At 40.9% G+C, this 17,170-nt stretch overlaps 1 protein-coding gene across 2 annotated transcripts in view; it reads right to left on the bottom strand.

Moving 5' to 3' along the window:
- adamts6 (ADAM metallopeptidase with thrombospondin type 1 motif, 6) overlaps positions 1–16,162 on the bottom strand; it is a 291,316-nt gene extending 275,154 nt beyond the window's left edge. For both annotated transcript variants that reach the window (XM_072252609.1, XM_072252608.1), the window contains exons 1-3: positions 15,949–16,162; positions 14,891–15,255; positions 13,668–13,839 (exon numbers count right to left, since the gene is read on the bottom strand). In XM_072252609.1, the coding sequence (XP_072108710.1) occupies positions 13,668–13,839; positions 14,891–15,255; positions 15,949–16,045 (634 nt within the window). In that variant the 5' untranslated portion in view covers positions 16,046–16,162. The remainder of the gene's footprint in view (positions 1–13,667; positions 13,840–14,890; positions 15,256–15,948) is intronic.
- Positions 16,163–17,170: the final 1,008 nt, after the last annotated feature.

Below are 17,170 nucleotides of genomic sequence, written 5' to 3' on the forward strand. Positions count from 1 at the left end.
TCTGCTTCCCATTCCCATTCGGATATGTCCATACATGGCCTCCTCTACTGCCATGATGAGGCTAAACTCAGGTTGGAGGAGCAACACCTCATATACTGTCTAGGTAGTCTCCAGCTCCTTGGTATGAACATAGAATTCTCCAACTTCCCGTAATTCCCTCCCCCTCCCTTCTCCTATCCCTATTTCACACTGCCCCTCCCCCAGCTGCCTATCACCTCCCTCATGGTTCCGCCTCCTTCTACTACCCATTGTGTTTTCCCCTATTCCTTCTTCACCTTTCCTGCCTATCACCTCCCTGCTTCCCCTCCCCCACCACTTTATCTTTCCCCTTACTGGTTTTTCACCTGGAACCTTCCAGCCTTCTCCTTCCCACTCTCCCCCCACCTTCATTATAGGGCCTCTGCCCCTTCCCTCTACAGTCCTGACGAAGGGTTCCAGCCCGAAACGTTGACTCATCGTTTCCACGGATGCTGCCCGACCTGCTGAGTTCCTCCAGCATATTATGAGTGTTGCCTCAACCATCAAGCTCTTGAACAAAAGGGGATAACCACACTAAATTAAGGACTCTTTTATGTTGTTATTTCATGCTGGCTATTTATTGCTATTTATTTATACCTGCATTTGCACCACTTGTTGTCTATTGTTCATGTTTACAGTTACTGTTCTATAGATTTGCTAAGTATGCCCGCAGAAAAAGAATCACAGGATTGTATGTGGTGACATGTATGTACTCTGATAATAATTTTTTCTTTAAAATTAATTTTTGTAAACATGTTCAATTATCTTGTTCAAAATTTATTTTTAATAGTTAACTTCAAATATCGCTAAATGATAGGATGTATATTAAAGCTGTTAACAAACTTGATAGCTTTGCCTCTTAGTTTTGTCCTCAATCAAAGACTATCAAAGGAATTCTTGGAGCAACACAAGTGCTGGAGGAATTCAGTGGGTCAGGCGACATCTATGGGGGGAAACGGACAGATGATTTTTCAGGTCAAGACTTTGCATCTGGATATTCCAGCATATGCATAGTGCATCCAAGGGAATTCCTGGGCAGACTATAAGAACCAGCAAAATAAACTCTACATTGAGCCAAGTGAGTGTAGTCACACAGTGACTGCAGACAGCACTGTCCAGAAAGATTGGACTCATTAGCCCCATGAAAGTGCAAGTGCAGATATACAAAATAAAAAACGAAAAGACATAATTTAACATAAAAAAAATAGGACACTAAAAGGCAACACCAAAGGGAAAGGTACTGATTAGAAAATGCACAGCATTTTCCATTTCCTTCTCCACAAATCTCCTATCAGTACTTCCCTCCCTTTCCACCGTCACTTCCATTCCACCCTCACCCCATCACTACCACTTCCACCACCTTTATCCCCACAATGCCAGAATATGAACCTACCAGCTAAAAATGTAACTGAAAAATCTGTGGAACATATGTTAGCAACGTAAAGTGATGTAGAAACTTTGCCTGGAACTCGGTGGATACTAAGTAGCTTGAAACACTTTCTAGGAAACATACACACCTTCCACACCGATCCCAACTACCTCTCAAGTTAAAATGGAACCACAAATTAACAAACTTCACCCAATTCTTTACGAAGGATAATGAAGCAGTCCCAGGTGAGACACAGCAAGCAGGACCCTTCATAACTCTAGCCTAAAACAAAGTGACTCACCTAAATTTCCAAAGAGCTTGCTATTTTAAACACACGCATACCAAATAAAGAATCCAAGTGAGGTAATTATTATGGTGACATCAAAGGGTACTCATATTGTGCTTCAAAATCATTTATCTCATAAGCTGAATACCAGAAATAACATTGCATTACCATATTTACAAAATAGTGGTTGCATTTCAAGACTGAAATTGATAATGATAAGGTGGAGTGGGGGGAGAAACAAAGGTAAACAAATTCTATTTGCAAGGGGCACCTCCTGAGGAGGTGAGACCATGGAAATGCTATTATATTAGTTGGCTATCTTGTTATTTAGCTTGGTTTACTTGTTCAGAAAAAGAACTTTAGCGACTTCTTCCTCACTGCCAACCTGAAAAACCTTAGTTCTACCTCAGACTATAGTTCCCTGAACTTGCACTAATGTCATTATGTCGATTTTGGTTTAATTTGTTGGGTAGTTTACGTATCATTAATGTTAATTGAAGTTTATATTATTTATTTTTGTCAGGTTTGTAATGCACTGTGCTGCTGCTCCAAAAAGCAAATTTTCATGGCACTTATGCCCTGGGTGTTACTATTAGGACAATAAACTTGAACAAGTACATCCTCTGGAGTGGGAAGAATCCAAATACAGAAGTTTTCTCTGGTGGATGGAATGTGTCTGATGAACTATGCTCTTGCACACAGAAACAACTATGAGATGATAATTTAAAATATTTGTGAATTTACATAAACTAAACATGGACAGCTCTAGGCAAAAAAAAAATGTGGAAGAACTCAGCAGTTCAGCTGCATCAGTAGAAGGCAATGGACCACTGACATTTCAGTTGACCCTTTATCTATACTGAAAGATAGGGTAACGGAAGGTGTGGATCAAGAGCTGGCAAGCGACAGGTGGATCCAGGTGGGGAGGGATGACGGGCAGTTGGAGGAGGGAAGTGGAAAAGCAAGAGCTTGAGACGTGACAGGTGGAGGCATGTAAGGGGTTCCAGATGATGGAATCTTATAGGAAAGGAAAGGGGAGCAAGAACCAAATAAGGGAGGTGGAGTGGCCAGAAAGGAACAGTAGAGGTAGGGGGTCCAGTGGAAGGAATGTGTGGGTGATGGGTAGGCAGAGTGGGCACAGGAGGGGATCAAGATGGGGAGTGTGTAGAAGAAAATGGGTAGATCAGAAGGAGATAGAAAAGGGACAGGGAGGAGCAGGTTACCTGAAACTGATGGATTCAATGTCCATGCTACTGAGTCTGAATCCAAGCGGTATTCTTTAGTTTGCACTTAGCCTCAAACTGACAGTGGAGGAGGCTGAGGATAGATAGGTCAGTGGAGCAACTGAGAAGGAAATTAAAATGGCCAACAACAGGAGCTCCAGGCATCTCTGGTGGACAGAGTACACACAAGTGCTCAGTAAGTAGATGCCTATCCGTGTTTGGTCACACTGACATAGATGAGCATATCAATAGCACTGAATGTGATAAACAAGGTTGGAAGAGTGCATGTGAATCTCTGCCTCACCTGTTAGGGCTGGTAACGACTCTGAAGTGCTATGAGGGTGGAAGTGTGGGGATAGGTGTTATGCCTACCACAATTGCAGCGGAAATAGCTGATGAGAGGGAAGGATGGGTGGGCAGGGATGAGCAACCCAGAGAATCACATACAGGTGATCCCTGTAGACAGCAGTGGGAAGATGAGGGTATGGATAGTGGTGGGACTATGTCAAAGAATGATGCGCTCGACGTGTAGGGTGGTGGGGCTGAAGGTAATGATCAAGGAAACTCTATCCCTGTACTGTCTGTGGGGAGGTGGGCTCAGAGCAGAAATGCAATAAATGAACATGATCCAGGACTCCTCAGATGTCTCAGATGTCCTGGAGTGGAAGGGCTGATCTCAAGAACAGATACACCAGAAATATAGAAACTGAATGGCATCCTTATTCAAGAAAAGGTGGGAGCCAGTGAGTTTGTAGTAAATGTTAGTGGATAGTCTGTCTCTGAGGAGACAGAGAAAACAAGAAGTGGGAGAGGTGCTGGGAATATACCAAATGAATTTGAGGAAAGAGGGAGTTGGTGGTGAATTTGATGAAACTGATGTGTTCTACATGGGTGTATGAGGCAGCACCATTATAGCCATCCACACAGCAGAGCGAGTTGGAGCATGCTGTCAGACCAGGTCTGGAACAAAGGCTGCTCCAAGTGACCAATAAAAAAAAAAAGGAGGTGCAACTAGGGCCCATGTGAATGGTCATGGCTTTACCCTTGATTTGTAAAAAGTGAAAGGAATCAAAAGAGAAGCTGTTCAGGATAACCACACTTTCTGGAAAGAAACAGAGAGCCCTAAAGGCTTCCTGATGGAGGATGGAAGCGCATGAAGGTGAGACAGTGAGGTGGGGTGGGGGATCAGAAAACGGAAAGTTGGTAAAAAAAAATAAAGAGCATGTGAGGTGTCCTCGATGAAGGTAGGAATAGACTGGACAATGGGACTGGGAGCTGGGATAAGAACAAGATAGAATCAAGGTGTAAACATTGGTCATACCAGGACCGTCTTGTTTGTGAATCAGGGGAAGGGCTTAGAAATGGGTAGTAAAGGTTTTCTACCCTATTATACTGAAAAACATGTATTATTTACAAAGGAAAAACATAAATTTTAAATTAATACATAATGGTAACTATTCAACAATAATGTTAAATTATCTGTTACTTAACAGTTCTTTAACATATACTTCCAAGGTTTTTTCGCTACATTTCCTTCCAACAATAATAATTTGGGATATGTACTATTTAGAACTATAGAGCCATAGGAAAATACAGCACAGAAACAGGCCCTTCAGCCCATCTAGCCCAAGACAAACCATTTAAACTGCCAACTCACATGAGCCTGCACCAGGAGCACAGCCCTCCATTCCCCTACCATTCAGGTACCTAACTAAACTTCTCCTAAATGTTGAAATCGAGCTCACATGCACCACTTTTTCACTCTCTCACAGCCCTGAATGAAGAAGTTTCCCTTCATGTCCCCCCTAAACTTTTCACCTTTCACCTTTAAAAAGCCTGCTTGCATTTACCTTATCTATACCCCTCATAATTTTGTATACCTCTATCAAATATCCTCTCAATCTTCTACCTTCCGAGGAATAAAGTCCTAACCTATTCAATCTTTCCTAATAACTCAGATCCTGCAGATCCCACAACATCCTTGTAATTTTCTCTGTACTCTTCCAACATTGTTTTTATTTTTCTTATAGGTAGATGACCAAAGTTGCACACAATACTCCAAATTAGGCCTCACCAATGTTTTATAAAACTTCAACATAAAATCCCAACTCTTGTACTCAGTACTTTGATTTATGAAGGCCAATGTACCAAAAGCTTTCTTTATGACCCTATCTACCTGTGACACCATTTTCAATGAATTATATATCTGTATTCCCAGATCCCTTTGTTCTAGCGCATTCCTCAGTGCCCTACTGTTCACTTGGTCCTAATAAAGTGCAACACCTCACACTTGTCTGCATTAAATTCCATCTGCCATTTTTCAGCCTGTTTTTCCTGCTGATGCAGATCCCTCTGCAAGCCATGGTAGCTTCCTTGCTGTCCACTACATCCCCAATCTAGGTGTCATCCACAAATTAGCTGATCCAGTTAACCACATTATCATCCAGATCGTTGATACAGATGACAAACAGCAACAGACCCAGTAATGATCCCCGCCTGACTCCACTAGTCACAGGCTTCCAGTCAAAGAGGCAACCATCTACTACCTCTCTCTGGCTTCTCTCACAAAGCCAATGTCTAATCCAATTTACTATTTACTCTCTTGAATGCTGAGCGACTGAACCTTCTTGACCAACCTCCCATGCGGCACCTTGTCAAATGCCTTGTTGAAGTCCATGTAGACAACATCCACTACCTTGCCTTCATCAACTTTCCTGGTAACTTTCTTGAAAAACTCTATAAAATTAGTTAGACATGACCTACCACACATGAAGCCATGTAGTCTATTCTTAATCAGTCCATGTCTATCCAAATACTTATATATCTGGCCCCTTGGAATACCTTGAAATATTTTTCCCACTACTGATGTGAGGGTCACTGGCTTGTAATTTCCAGGGTTATTTTTAGAGCCTTTCTTAAACAGCAGAACAACATTAGATACTGTCTAATCCTCTGGTACCTCATCTGTCACTAACAATGGATAAAATATCATTGCATGGGCCCCAGCAATTTCTGCACTTGTCTCCTACAGGGTCTGAAGGAACACTTTGTCAGAATGAAATAGGACATATAACAGGTACAACGTGCATGAATGTGGCAAGTAATTTTGTAATTATGGTCTCTGAAGCTCTACATTGTAGATAATGTCCCATGTCAATGTTTGTTAGTGATTAATTGATTTAGAGTGATTGCTGTAATTAATTTATAAGTCCCTCCCTGATACACCATCTAATTGCCATAATAGTAATAGTTAAAATAAGTCTTTTATCATCCAGAAATCTCAATCTTCCCCGATAACTGAAATCAGATAATAGTGGAAAATTTGGCAAGAAATTTTACTGTGGCACCAGGTGGCACGAAATCAGGTGGTGGCAAGGAACTTAGCCAGCACAGCTTTCACTTCCCAGCATCATACTAGTGAAGTGCAAGAAGGCAGAAATCAGAAGCTCTTCCACCTTCTCTGGCTCCAATATCCATTTTGCCAATCAGCCAAGAAAGCAAAATGAAGCAGGTAACTCTGTAAGGCCCAATCAACCTGAAGAGAGTACTAACAGGCCTCAACTTACCCCAATGCCTTAACAAGAAGTACCTTTTTCTGCTTTGTCTCTTGCAAGTGTAATGCAGGGGGTTTTGCTACAATGATTTCTCTCACAGACCAGGGGCAAACTGTCCTCATCCAAATCTGGGACTACTATTGTTTTTGTTATACTACTATTCTCCTTTCTTTACGGAAATGCACCACTTGAGGTGTTTCCAGTGTTCACCAAAGTTGTTTGCAAAAAGGATTAACTAGGTTTGATTTCACTGGTGGGGGGGGGGGCTGCGAGCTTAGGGAAAGCTTCTTGTTGTAGGAGTGGGGAATAGTTCTTGAGATATTGAGCAAGATACCCATAAGGAAGAATTTTTTTTAAGAGATACAATGAACAAAGACCCTCGAATATGGCTGCCAAACCTTTATAATGCAAACACGATAACACTAGTACACTCTGGGCAAGTGCCATGTTATAAAATATTCTGTGATGAAACATCTGGGAATAACATTGGACAAAACTTTCAACTAGGCAAGAGCATAAAACAATAAATATCAAATTCTGCCTTCTTATAAACTGCACCCAATTTTCCTTTCCAAGAAAGTCATGTGTGACAGTTCATATACCATATGCTTTGTACCACTACTGTTGAAAATTCTACCAAATGTGTAACAGAATCCAGCTGTCAAGCCTGTTTCACCAATTTGAGCAACGTCAGTGATATACAAATTACTTTTTTTTTTAAATATTCTGATCCCTGTATGAAAATACTGGTTTCGAAAGCAAAAATCAATCTCTGAGAGTTAAACACAATGTCTACATTTGCTAACCCAATACCTTCCCCTGCCCATCCTCCAACCCCCAGCACCACACCCACCCCTGCTCCACGCTGTACGCAGGTGAAATTTTGAGTGTATAGACGTCTGTGCATGCTGCGAGAAAAAGTTAACTGACAGTATTTGGTCATTCCCTAATACTGCAAGTTTATTAAGGCACATTAAAAATAATGTCATTTCTTACTCATGATAGTCCAGTCTGTACCATGTACCTTATCAGGTTGCATTATTCTAAAATTTCTCAATTTCCAATGAAGCAAAAATAACTTGGGAGCTGGATTGTGATGCATTTCCAAGTGTGAAAATAAAGGATAAAGCCTTCTCATTTTCAAAATGCTGGTGGGACGCAGCAGGCCAGGCAGCATCTATAGGAAGAAGTACAGTCGACATTTCAGGCCGAGGCCCTTCATCAGGACTAACTGAAAGAGGAGATAGTAAGAGATTTGAAAATGGGAGAAGGAGGGAGAGATTCGAAATGATAGGAGAAGACAGGAGGGGGAGGGATGAAGCTAAGAGCTGGAAAGTTGATTGGCAAAAGGGATACAAGGCTGGAGAAGGGAGAGGATCATGGGACAGGAGGCCTGGGGAGAAAGAAAGGGGGAGGGGAGCACCAGAGGAAGATGGAGGGCAAGCAAGGAGTTATTGTGAGAGGGACAGAGAAAGAGAGAAAAAAAAGAAATAAATAAATAAACAAACAAACAAACAAACAAGCAAGCACGCAAGCAAGCAATGGGGTAAGAAGGGGAGGAGGGGCATTAACGTAAGTTAGAGAAGTCAATGTCCGACACCTCCCTCCCCTTTCCTGATTTTTCTGTCTCTATCTCTGGAGACAGCTTATCTACTGATGTCTACCATAAGCCTACGGACTCTCACAGCTACCTGGACTATTCCTCTTCCCACCCTGCCTCTTGTAAAAATGCCATCCCCTTCTCGCAATTCCTCCGTCTCCACCACATCTGCTCTCAGGGTGAGACTTTTAATTCCAAGACGAAGAAGATGTCTACCTTTTTTAAAGAAAGGGGCTTCCCTTCCTCCACCATCAACTCTGCTCTCAAACGCATCTCTCCCATTTCACGCACATCTGCTCTCACCCCATCCTCCCGCCACCCCACTAGGGATAGGGTTCCCCTTGTCCTCACCTACCACCCCACCAGCCTCCGGGTCCAACAAAATTCTCTGTAACTTCCGCCACCTCCAACGGGATCCCAGCACCAAGCACATCTTTCCCTCCTCGCCTTTCTGCTTTCTGCAGGGATCGTTCCCTACGCGACTCCCTTGTCCATTCGTTCCCCCCCCCCCAATCTCTTCCCACCGATCTCCCTCCTGGCACTTATCCTTGTAAGCAGAACAAGTGCTACACATGCCCTTACACTTCCTCCCTCACCACCATTCACGGCCCCAGACAGTTCACATGTGAGTCGGCTAGTGTGATATACTGCGTCCGGTGCTCCCAGTGCAGCCTTCTATATATTGGCGAGACCCGACACAGACTGGGAGACCATTTCGCTGAACACCTACGCTCTGTCTGCCAGAGAAAGCAGCATCTCTCAGTGGCCACTCATTTTAATTCCACATCCCATTCCCATTCTGATATGTCTATCCACGGCCTCCTCTACTGTAAAGATGAAGCTACACTCAGGTTGGAGGAACAACACCTTATATTCCGTTTGGGTAGCCTCCAACCAGATGGCATGAACATTGACTTCTCAAACTTCTGTTAATGCCACTCCTCCCTTTCTTACGCCATCCCTTATTTATTTATTTCTTATTTTTTCCCCTTTTTTCTCTCTCTCTGTCCCTCTCACAATAACTCCTTGCCTGCTCTCTATCTTCCTCTGGTGCTCCCCTCCCCCTTTCTTTCTCCCTAGGCCTCCCGTCCCATGATCCTCTCCCTTCTCCAGCCTTGTATCCCTCTTGCCATCAATTTTCAAGCTCTTAGCTTCATCCCTCCCCCTCCTGTCTTCTCCTATCATTTCAGATCTCCCCCTCCCCCTCCCACTTTCAAATCTCTTACTATCCTGAAACGTCGACTGTACTTCTTCCTACAGATGCTGTCTGGCCTGCTGCATTCCACCAGCATTTTGTGTGTGTTGCTTGAATTTCCAGCATCTGCAGATTTCCTTGTGTGAGCCTTCTCATATTGTTGAGTTTTACCTCAGGTGCAGTATATCTCTACTCAACAGTTTCAATAAATGCAAGGGTAATTGGAACAAAGAAACTTAAAGTAAATCATTCAACTCCTCAAGCTTTTTCCATCTTTCAATTGAACCAAGGTTGATATCTGTACCTAACTCTATTTATCTCCCATGATTACATATCTCTTAATAGAATGGATTGGGTTAACTGAGCCATGTGCTAATCAGGGCAACCACTTCTTTGGGACAACTCTTAACTTATAAAAACTAATGGAGAAAATAGCCAGGATTCATTTCATTTATTTGGGACATTAAGCCACTTAACTGGGACAGGAGACTATTGCTGAACAGCTTCGAACTAGCCACACATGCACCTGCATGGCTTTTAGACACTATATCATAAGTAGAGGGAACTGTTTTTAAATACCGTCAGAAGTATGTGCTTCTGAACTTGAGCTAGTGACTACACATGATGCCAGGAAATTTATTGTTAGATTACAACACTATCTCATGCAGAAAGAAATAAAGGCAGTCCGTTATCTGCACTCAGTGTCTGCACTGATCGTGTTCATTTGCTGTCAATCAAAAGAACACAGCGGCATACACTGGATGAATTCCTCCATTGATAATTATTAGGAATTAGTACTGTAGTAGCATTGATAGTGTCTAATTCGGTCTGCATTTCAGTTAAATACATAATTTGTAACTCAGTTACACAGTAGTTTAGCTTTTTGCACCATTTTAACTATTTCCACAAAACTTCGGAGCAGCTGCTTAATTCAGCCAAAATGTACTGGTACCAATGTATCCCAATTAACCAGACTCTACTGTACTCTTACAGAATCTGTTTCTATCAATGTAATTCTAAAATGTTAAATTAATTATATCTCAAAATGTTCTCAGGGGAGAGTTCCAGATTCCAAATGCACTTTGTGCGATTAGGTAGTTCCTGGCACTACACTTAAACAGTCTGGTTATATTTCTTGTTCTGAAACCTGCCTACTTGGAAAATAGCTTCTCTCGATCCTTTCAAATTCTTTACCAGTTCAATGGAATCAACCTATTATTTTGCACAATAACGCATTACAAACGTAGCCGATACAGTCTGTTATTTTCATATAACACTTTTAGTCCCAACGAATTTGTCTTGCAACTGCCCTGCATCACCGCCAATACTTTGAGGTTCACTGCACATTTTATAAGTTCAAGCTAAGATTTCCCACAGTCTTTTCAAAACAGCTTTTGAAACTCTTTGTTTTATCCTTTTTCTATTAAGCACCAAGTGCATAATTCATCTGTTAGGTAAGCAACTCACCCTAATCCTATACCACAATGCCAATTATAAGACATATCATATGATGTACAGGGGTAACTGAGCCGTCATTCGCTTCGCCCAGTCTAAAAGAACGATTTAAAACAGGATACAAATTGATTCTGAATTTATAGCCTCAACATATTTCACTAATTCTGAAAGTATTCTCAGCCATTCTTATTTAATGGCAGTACTTTTCTTTGCTTCGGCATCAACTGGCTACATGTTGAAACCCCAGCACATGGTTACAAACTTCAGCATTGTAATCATGAAATACTGCACAATCACGGGAGGAACCATTTTTTTAAATGGGACATTAAAATGACAACCTTTGGGTTGTCACAAATAATTTCAAGACATAAGCTGAATGAATGCGAGAGTTATCCTGGTGTTCTAGCTACCATTTGTTCCAAGCAACACCATTTTTTAAAATACGTTGTTGCTGGTTTTGGGAGTATACTGAACACGAATTGGCTGAAAGGTCTGCCTGTATTTCTGGAGAGCCAGTTTGTAAATCTGGCAGGAGCAAAGGCTGTTGGGAATAGCGAGGGTGGAGCGCTGCAGGAGAGGTGTTGGCCAGGTGGTAGAGAAAGAGTGCTGGAGCAGGGGGTAGTGTGGGTCCAGACACACCCAGCCCTGAGATACCAAGCAAGGCCATCTGATTCCAAACGATTGGTTTACTGATTCCCCTCTCCCTTCCCCTTTTCCCAACCATGATTACCCTCTTTCTGCCCCCTCCCCACTCTCAGTCCACAATAGAAAATATCAGAATTGGGTTTATCATCACTCACATATGTCATGAAATTTGTTTTCTTTTGTGGAAGCAGTACAGTGCAACACATAAAGATTTTATACATCATTGTGCAAAAGTCTTAGGCACCCTAGCTATGTACCCAAGACTTTTACACAGTACTGTACACTTGATGAAACAGTGCTGAAAATCCACACCAGATCAATCTTTATCTGAAAATTGTGTCAACCTTGATCTTACTTTGTCATAGAATTCTATCTGAACTACTAATCTATCTCTATCTTTAAATACTGAATGAGTAGTTTCATTTTCATGTGGGTGTGTGCACACAGCACATGTAAGTGCCATTTATTATCTTCTTATAAAAGGTATTATTATGAAGGAATTTTATAAACCTCTTCATAATAATAAAACATCATGTATTCTATCATGTCAATAAAAAAAATCTGTCACCAATCAGATTACACCTGGCTGCCATACTCCTGCTGTACCTGCTGGTTGCAATGAACTCTGAATCTGTAGATTAACTGAACTTGCAATCAGTCGCTTGTTTTGCAGACCTGTTTGACCATGAGTGCTAGATTGCACCCTAGTATCTGAGGGTCATAGAGTTGTACACCACAGAAATTGGCCTCTCGGCCCACCATGTAGACGTTAAGCTTTTTTCTCTTCTCCACTAATCATATTTGCCCATGTAAGGATCCTCTCCAAAGATTAAAGCACTACTAAATAAAACCTATGGAGAAGCCATGATCTTCCACAAATCATTCAGAATATTTAGGTATCTCCTTGTAGAATAAGTATTTCAATTATTCAATGATAAACAAGTAACAATTTGCTAAAAAAAATGTTAAAACCAAGTTCCAGCTGTACTGCAGAGACAGCAAAATAAAGATCCTTGATAAAAAAAAATCTTCAATTAAAAACAACATTTTCCCTACCTCAGAATATAGCTGAGCAATTTATGGTCAATAATACATTTAAAACACAGCTACCATTGCAATATCCAAAGCAATCAACTTTTATACATAGTGGTTTTTGGTTAACTGGTCCATCAGTTAATCTGGGCAGCAACTTATTTGGGACAACTCTTAAAGAACAAAATCAAATCAAGAAAATAGCCAAGCTTCCCTTCATTTGTTTGGGACACTGTTCCAATTATTGAGATGACAGACTGTTGCTGAAACGGTTTCTACTATTAGTCGTGTGCACTTGTGTGGCAATTAGACGCTACACTGCGCTTAGAGCAAACAGTTTTTAAATAGTGTCAGTTGTGTGCTAGTGTTATGTTATTCATTTAGGCTGATGGAAACTGATTCAAAAAGCAGTGATTTTTGATCATTTTGTTTTTTATATTGACTTTAAAAGATTTCGCCAAAATGCCATGAACAGACTTGACACTAGTCAAAAAATGGATTTTGTTCATTTACAGCCAATCAAAACAACAACAGCATCATACACTGGATTAATTCCTCCAATGACAAATATTAGAAACTAATACACCGTAGTATTGGTAGTGCTCTAATCTGGTCTGTATTTCATTTAAATGCACAATTTGTTACTCAGTTAAAGAGTAGTTTGTGTTTTTTTATACCTTTTTAACTATTTCCATGAAACTTTGGCTAATTGGGACAGCCGGTTAATTGGGCCAAAATCAACTGGCTATAAACTAAGGAGAGGTTGGACAAACTCAGATTATTTTCTCCAGAGTGTCAGAAGCTCAGGAGCAACTTGGTAGAAGTATATAAAACTAAGAGGCATTGATAGAATAGATAGTCAGAGCCTTAACCTCAGAGTGGAAATATCAAGTACTTAATATCAAAAATGAGACTTGAGTTCACAAACTTCCATCGCATAGATGAGAGTAGTACTATCCAGTCTACCTGACAACATGTGATTAAATATTTATTTAATTCATTTTAAGGGTCTTCCAGCACCATGTGGCCAGGAATATCATACAAGCCATTTGATCAACAAAATTTACTGTAGCAGTATCAAATACATTAAAATACACTACATTATAATCCAAAATATCAAAAACAGTGAAAATATTGTCTCAGTGAATGAAAGCTATTTGCACAGCATTAGAAATTAACAATAACAACTTCCACATGTTCCTCATTTATGCAACATCATAAACCTATCCACTGATTACTCCTTTCATAATTGCTTACACTTTATATTGTCAACAATATCAAGTAAATTACCTAGAACTCCGCAGTTTGACATGTTGGTCTGGTGTCTTTGTCGAATGGAGGAACGCTTGTAAACAACATGAGGGTGGCCTTCGCCATATTTATGGTCACTGTTATTGTCCTTGGATATATTCTGTAATGGCTCAATAAAATACTGATCCTCTTCTGTTACAATAACACCATGCTTGGGGAAACAAAACAAATTGTCATTATTGCACATAAGAGCATATAATCATTTTTAAATAGGGCCATAAAAATCTTCCCGAAAATTTCAGAATATAGATGTATCTGAAATGTGGATAATGTATTTTGCAAATTTTAAACCTACATTTTAAGAAAAGTCATCACTAAAGCTTGAATAATGAGATTGTTAACAATCTGCTTACAGCAAATATTTAGGAAGAGTATCCAAAAAATTAAAAATTGTAAACAATTTTAAACCTGAACAATTCAAAGCTCCGTTTTTTCAGCACATTGCTTTCAAATGGGTATTTTTTCTATTTATCTTGCTACTTAAAGGGCTTGAACATTTCGCTGAATGGTTACACATCAAAGCTTTGATTGTTATCCATCTCTACTCCTCCGAAAATTGAGTCAATTCTGATTTCAATTTATCTTTGAACTTTGAATTATGCATCCACAGTAGTTGATTTAGATGCACACCAAATTCAAAACCAATGACATATTAAGCAAAAGCAACTCTCTGTGGAGCAAAACGGGTTTATATTCATTATAAGCTGGTTCCCTTGTTCCCTATTATTCCCTTGCAGTGGCCTTATGTTATGGTAAGATATAAGTCACTGGCAAACATGAAAAAAGGATCTGATCAATCTTCCAAATCATGCTCTTCTTACAATATCGACAAGAAATATGTTATTTAATTAAACTACCAATTCTGCATTGAACCTTTTTTCAGAAGTTTGTACTTTGGAACGCTACGCAGGAGTTTCGGTATTTCTACTTGCTTCTGAATAACATTCAGTCTGCAGAGGCCAGTGAAAGGGACCTGCCTCTTTAAGATCTGGCCACCCTTCCTACAGCGGTGGATCATATGCAAATTAGCCATGTGCATCCTACAGCGGGGCAGCTGCTCGTTTTCTCTCCTGCAACAATTCCATCAGTGCAGTTAAAATTTCTGTCTGAAACTGATAATAATTTATACTTTACGAAGCAAACTGTCCAAATGATCAAAACGGCTTCTCATACTGGAAAATCAAGATTACTGTTCTACTCACCAGACCATTACAGTTGCTTACAGCCACTTTTGTAGTGCTGTGCTCATGCTTTACATATCCCACGTAATAGCAGTTATCAATAAAATCGTGTTTCCATTCTGGACCATCATTCCCCCAATATTCTACGATAAAATGTCTGGAGATTAAATTAGTGTTTAAACTTAAGTTTAAATGAAAGTGCTTTCCATAGGCAGACAGTCTGTAAAATAATTTAGAATCGGCTGGTTCTTGGGGTGTAACATCCGAACTTCTCCTTCGCCTTGAATGCCTATAGTTTTTCTCACTGTCGTTCAGGTCATCTCCGTTATGGTCCACTCGGACAGGAACCGTTAGCTGATAATGTTCAAGGTAAGAAAGGAATTCCTCTTTGAAATCACAAGATGAAAAGATCCAGGAAACAGGCGTGGAAGGAAAAAAAAGGACGTGACAAAGTACCACTAAAATATAAATAAATAAATATTCCCTCTAAACTAAAGGGAAGTAGCTATCAAGTATTTTCGGGGGGGGGGGCGGAAAGCAGCGTTTCTAAACTAAGCAAAACATATCACCATCATTAATATCTCACAGAATTAGTGCAAATATCTTACAGGTTGTAAGGACTAAGAGTTCCAAATAATGAGACATGCAGAAATTATCAGCAGTACCATTCCGTGAAGTGTCGTCCAGTAACTTGTAAACTGCAAGATTTCATACAAATTTGCCGTGAACACGTCAAGTCCAATATATGGATTCTGCCAATATCGGTAATAAAAGTTGATGCAAATTTCTAACTTTATATGAAACATTAAACAATACATCCTCGATCTTCTTTGCATTGGATTACATGAGCTATTTTCTGCCAATCCTGATTTCCACACTATATATAACGGTCTGCATTTGGAAGGTTCTTAAGTCAATCACATAGAGTGCAGCGCAATTGGCTTAACATTTAAATCGTTGCAGTCGGTCAAACTAGAGACTGAATTTGGACCAGCAAAGCCAACGGGGTTTATTTGGATTTAAAACCGTGGTGATGTGGCTACCCTACAGTGTATGTGGTCATGCTGAGATTATCCTACCTTGTGAACTGTAAGAAAGCCTTGTGTCACTGTCAAACTCCGAAGCGGCCATGACTAGGCTCAAAATCCAAGTCACCGTCTTCCACAAAATTTCCATAATTCAGTGAACCCAAAGTTGTGTGTGGCTACCTTTTTTGCGCTAGACGGTTTCTTCGACTCCAGAAGCGCACCCTGACAAGCCCATGGGTCGCGGCGTCCTCGGCACGTTTCCGTGCGGCGGAGACGGCGCCTCAGCGCCGAGTGGCCGAGCAGCCCCCGTGCCCGCTCATCCCCGCGCCCAAAGCCGCGAGCCGCTCCGCTCAGCACCGACAGTCATCGGACTCACTCATCCGTATGCCTGCAAAGAGGGGAACACCATATGTTAGTCATGCTAATGTTGTCTGCTCCTTTGATCTGTGCCTGGCGTTTCAGGAAGCAAACAGTTGGTCTGTAAGGTTTGATTTATTTTTTCTATAGAATATTAAATAAATGCATGGACGGTTACTGCTGACAGTATTATATTGTGGAAGGCTCGATTTAAGAGCATATGAAGTACAATAGGGAGGGAATTCAAATTTTCTTTCCTGCCCCTCAGAAGCCCTGCCGTTTGCTAACTTCTAAACAAAGCCCTGGCATAGTTGATTTCTAAACATCCGGTTTCCGACAAGAGAGAGAAATGTAACTAGTGCGCCTTCCACATCTAAAGAATAAATCTTCGGAATAAGGAACAAACCTCTTCGTCATTCCGATCACTGCTGACTTTCGAGTTTTTGCCTGGATTTTAAAATGTTACTGCTGCTTCTTTTTTTTTAATTCTGCAGCTCGTCTCCTTCCCTGTCAACCTTGAGCCCAACGGCAAAAGGGAGCAGAATGAAACAAATGAATAGCAAACCCAGGGTGGTGAAGCCGAGCCCTGCCACCAAGCCCCTCCTCGTTTGCTGTTTGCAGAGTCCGCGCATCGCCACGCACAGGTATCGAACCACCGACCTTGGAACTGGGAAGAAAGGGACTCAAACGAAACAAGGTGGAAGAAGATTGGAAAGAGGAAGGTTAAATTAAGGAATGGGAATGGAAGGGATGGTAAAAGAGAGTGAAAATGGGAAGAAGGCAGATTGGGAAGTAGAAGGTGATTTGGTGGGTGGTGAGGACAGGAGAAATTGGAAGAATTTGAAGAAAGACACAAATATGAGGAAGGAAGGTTAAGAGCAAGAGCTTTGGGCAGGATGGAGGCTGTGAAAGAGAA

This window comes from Mobula birostris, chromosome 3, assembly GCF_030028105.1.
Source record: "Mobula birostris isolate sMobBir1 chromosome 3, sMobBir1.hap1, whole genome shotgun sequence".
Taxonomy (NCBI): domain Eukaryota; kingdom Metazoa; phylum Chordata; class Chondrichthyes; order Myliobatiformes; family Myliobatidae; genus Mobula; species Mobula birostris.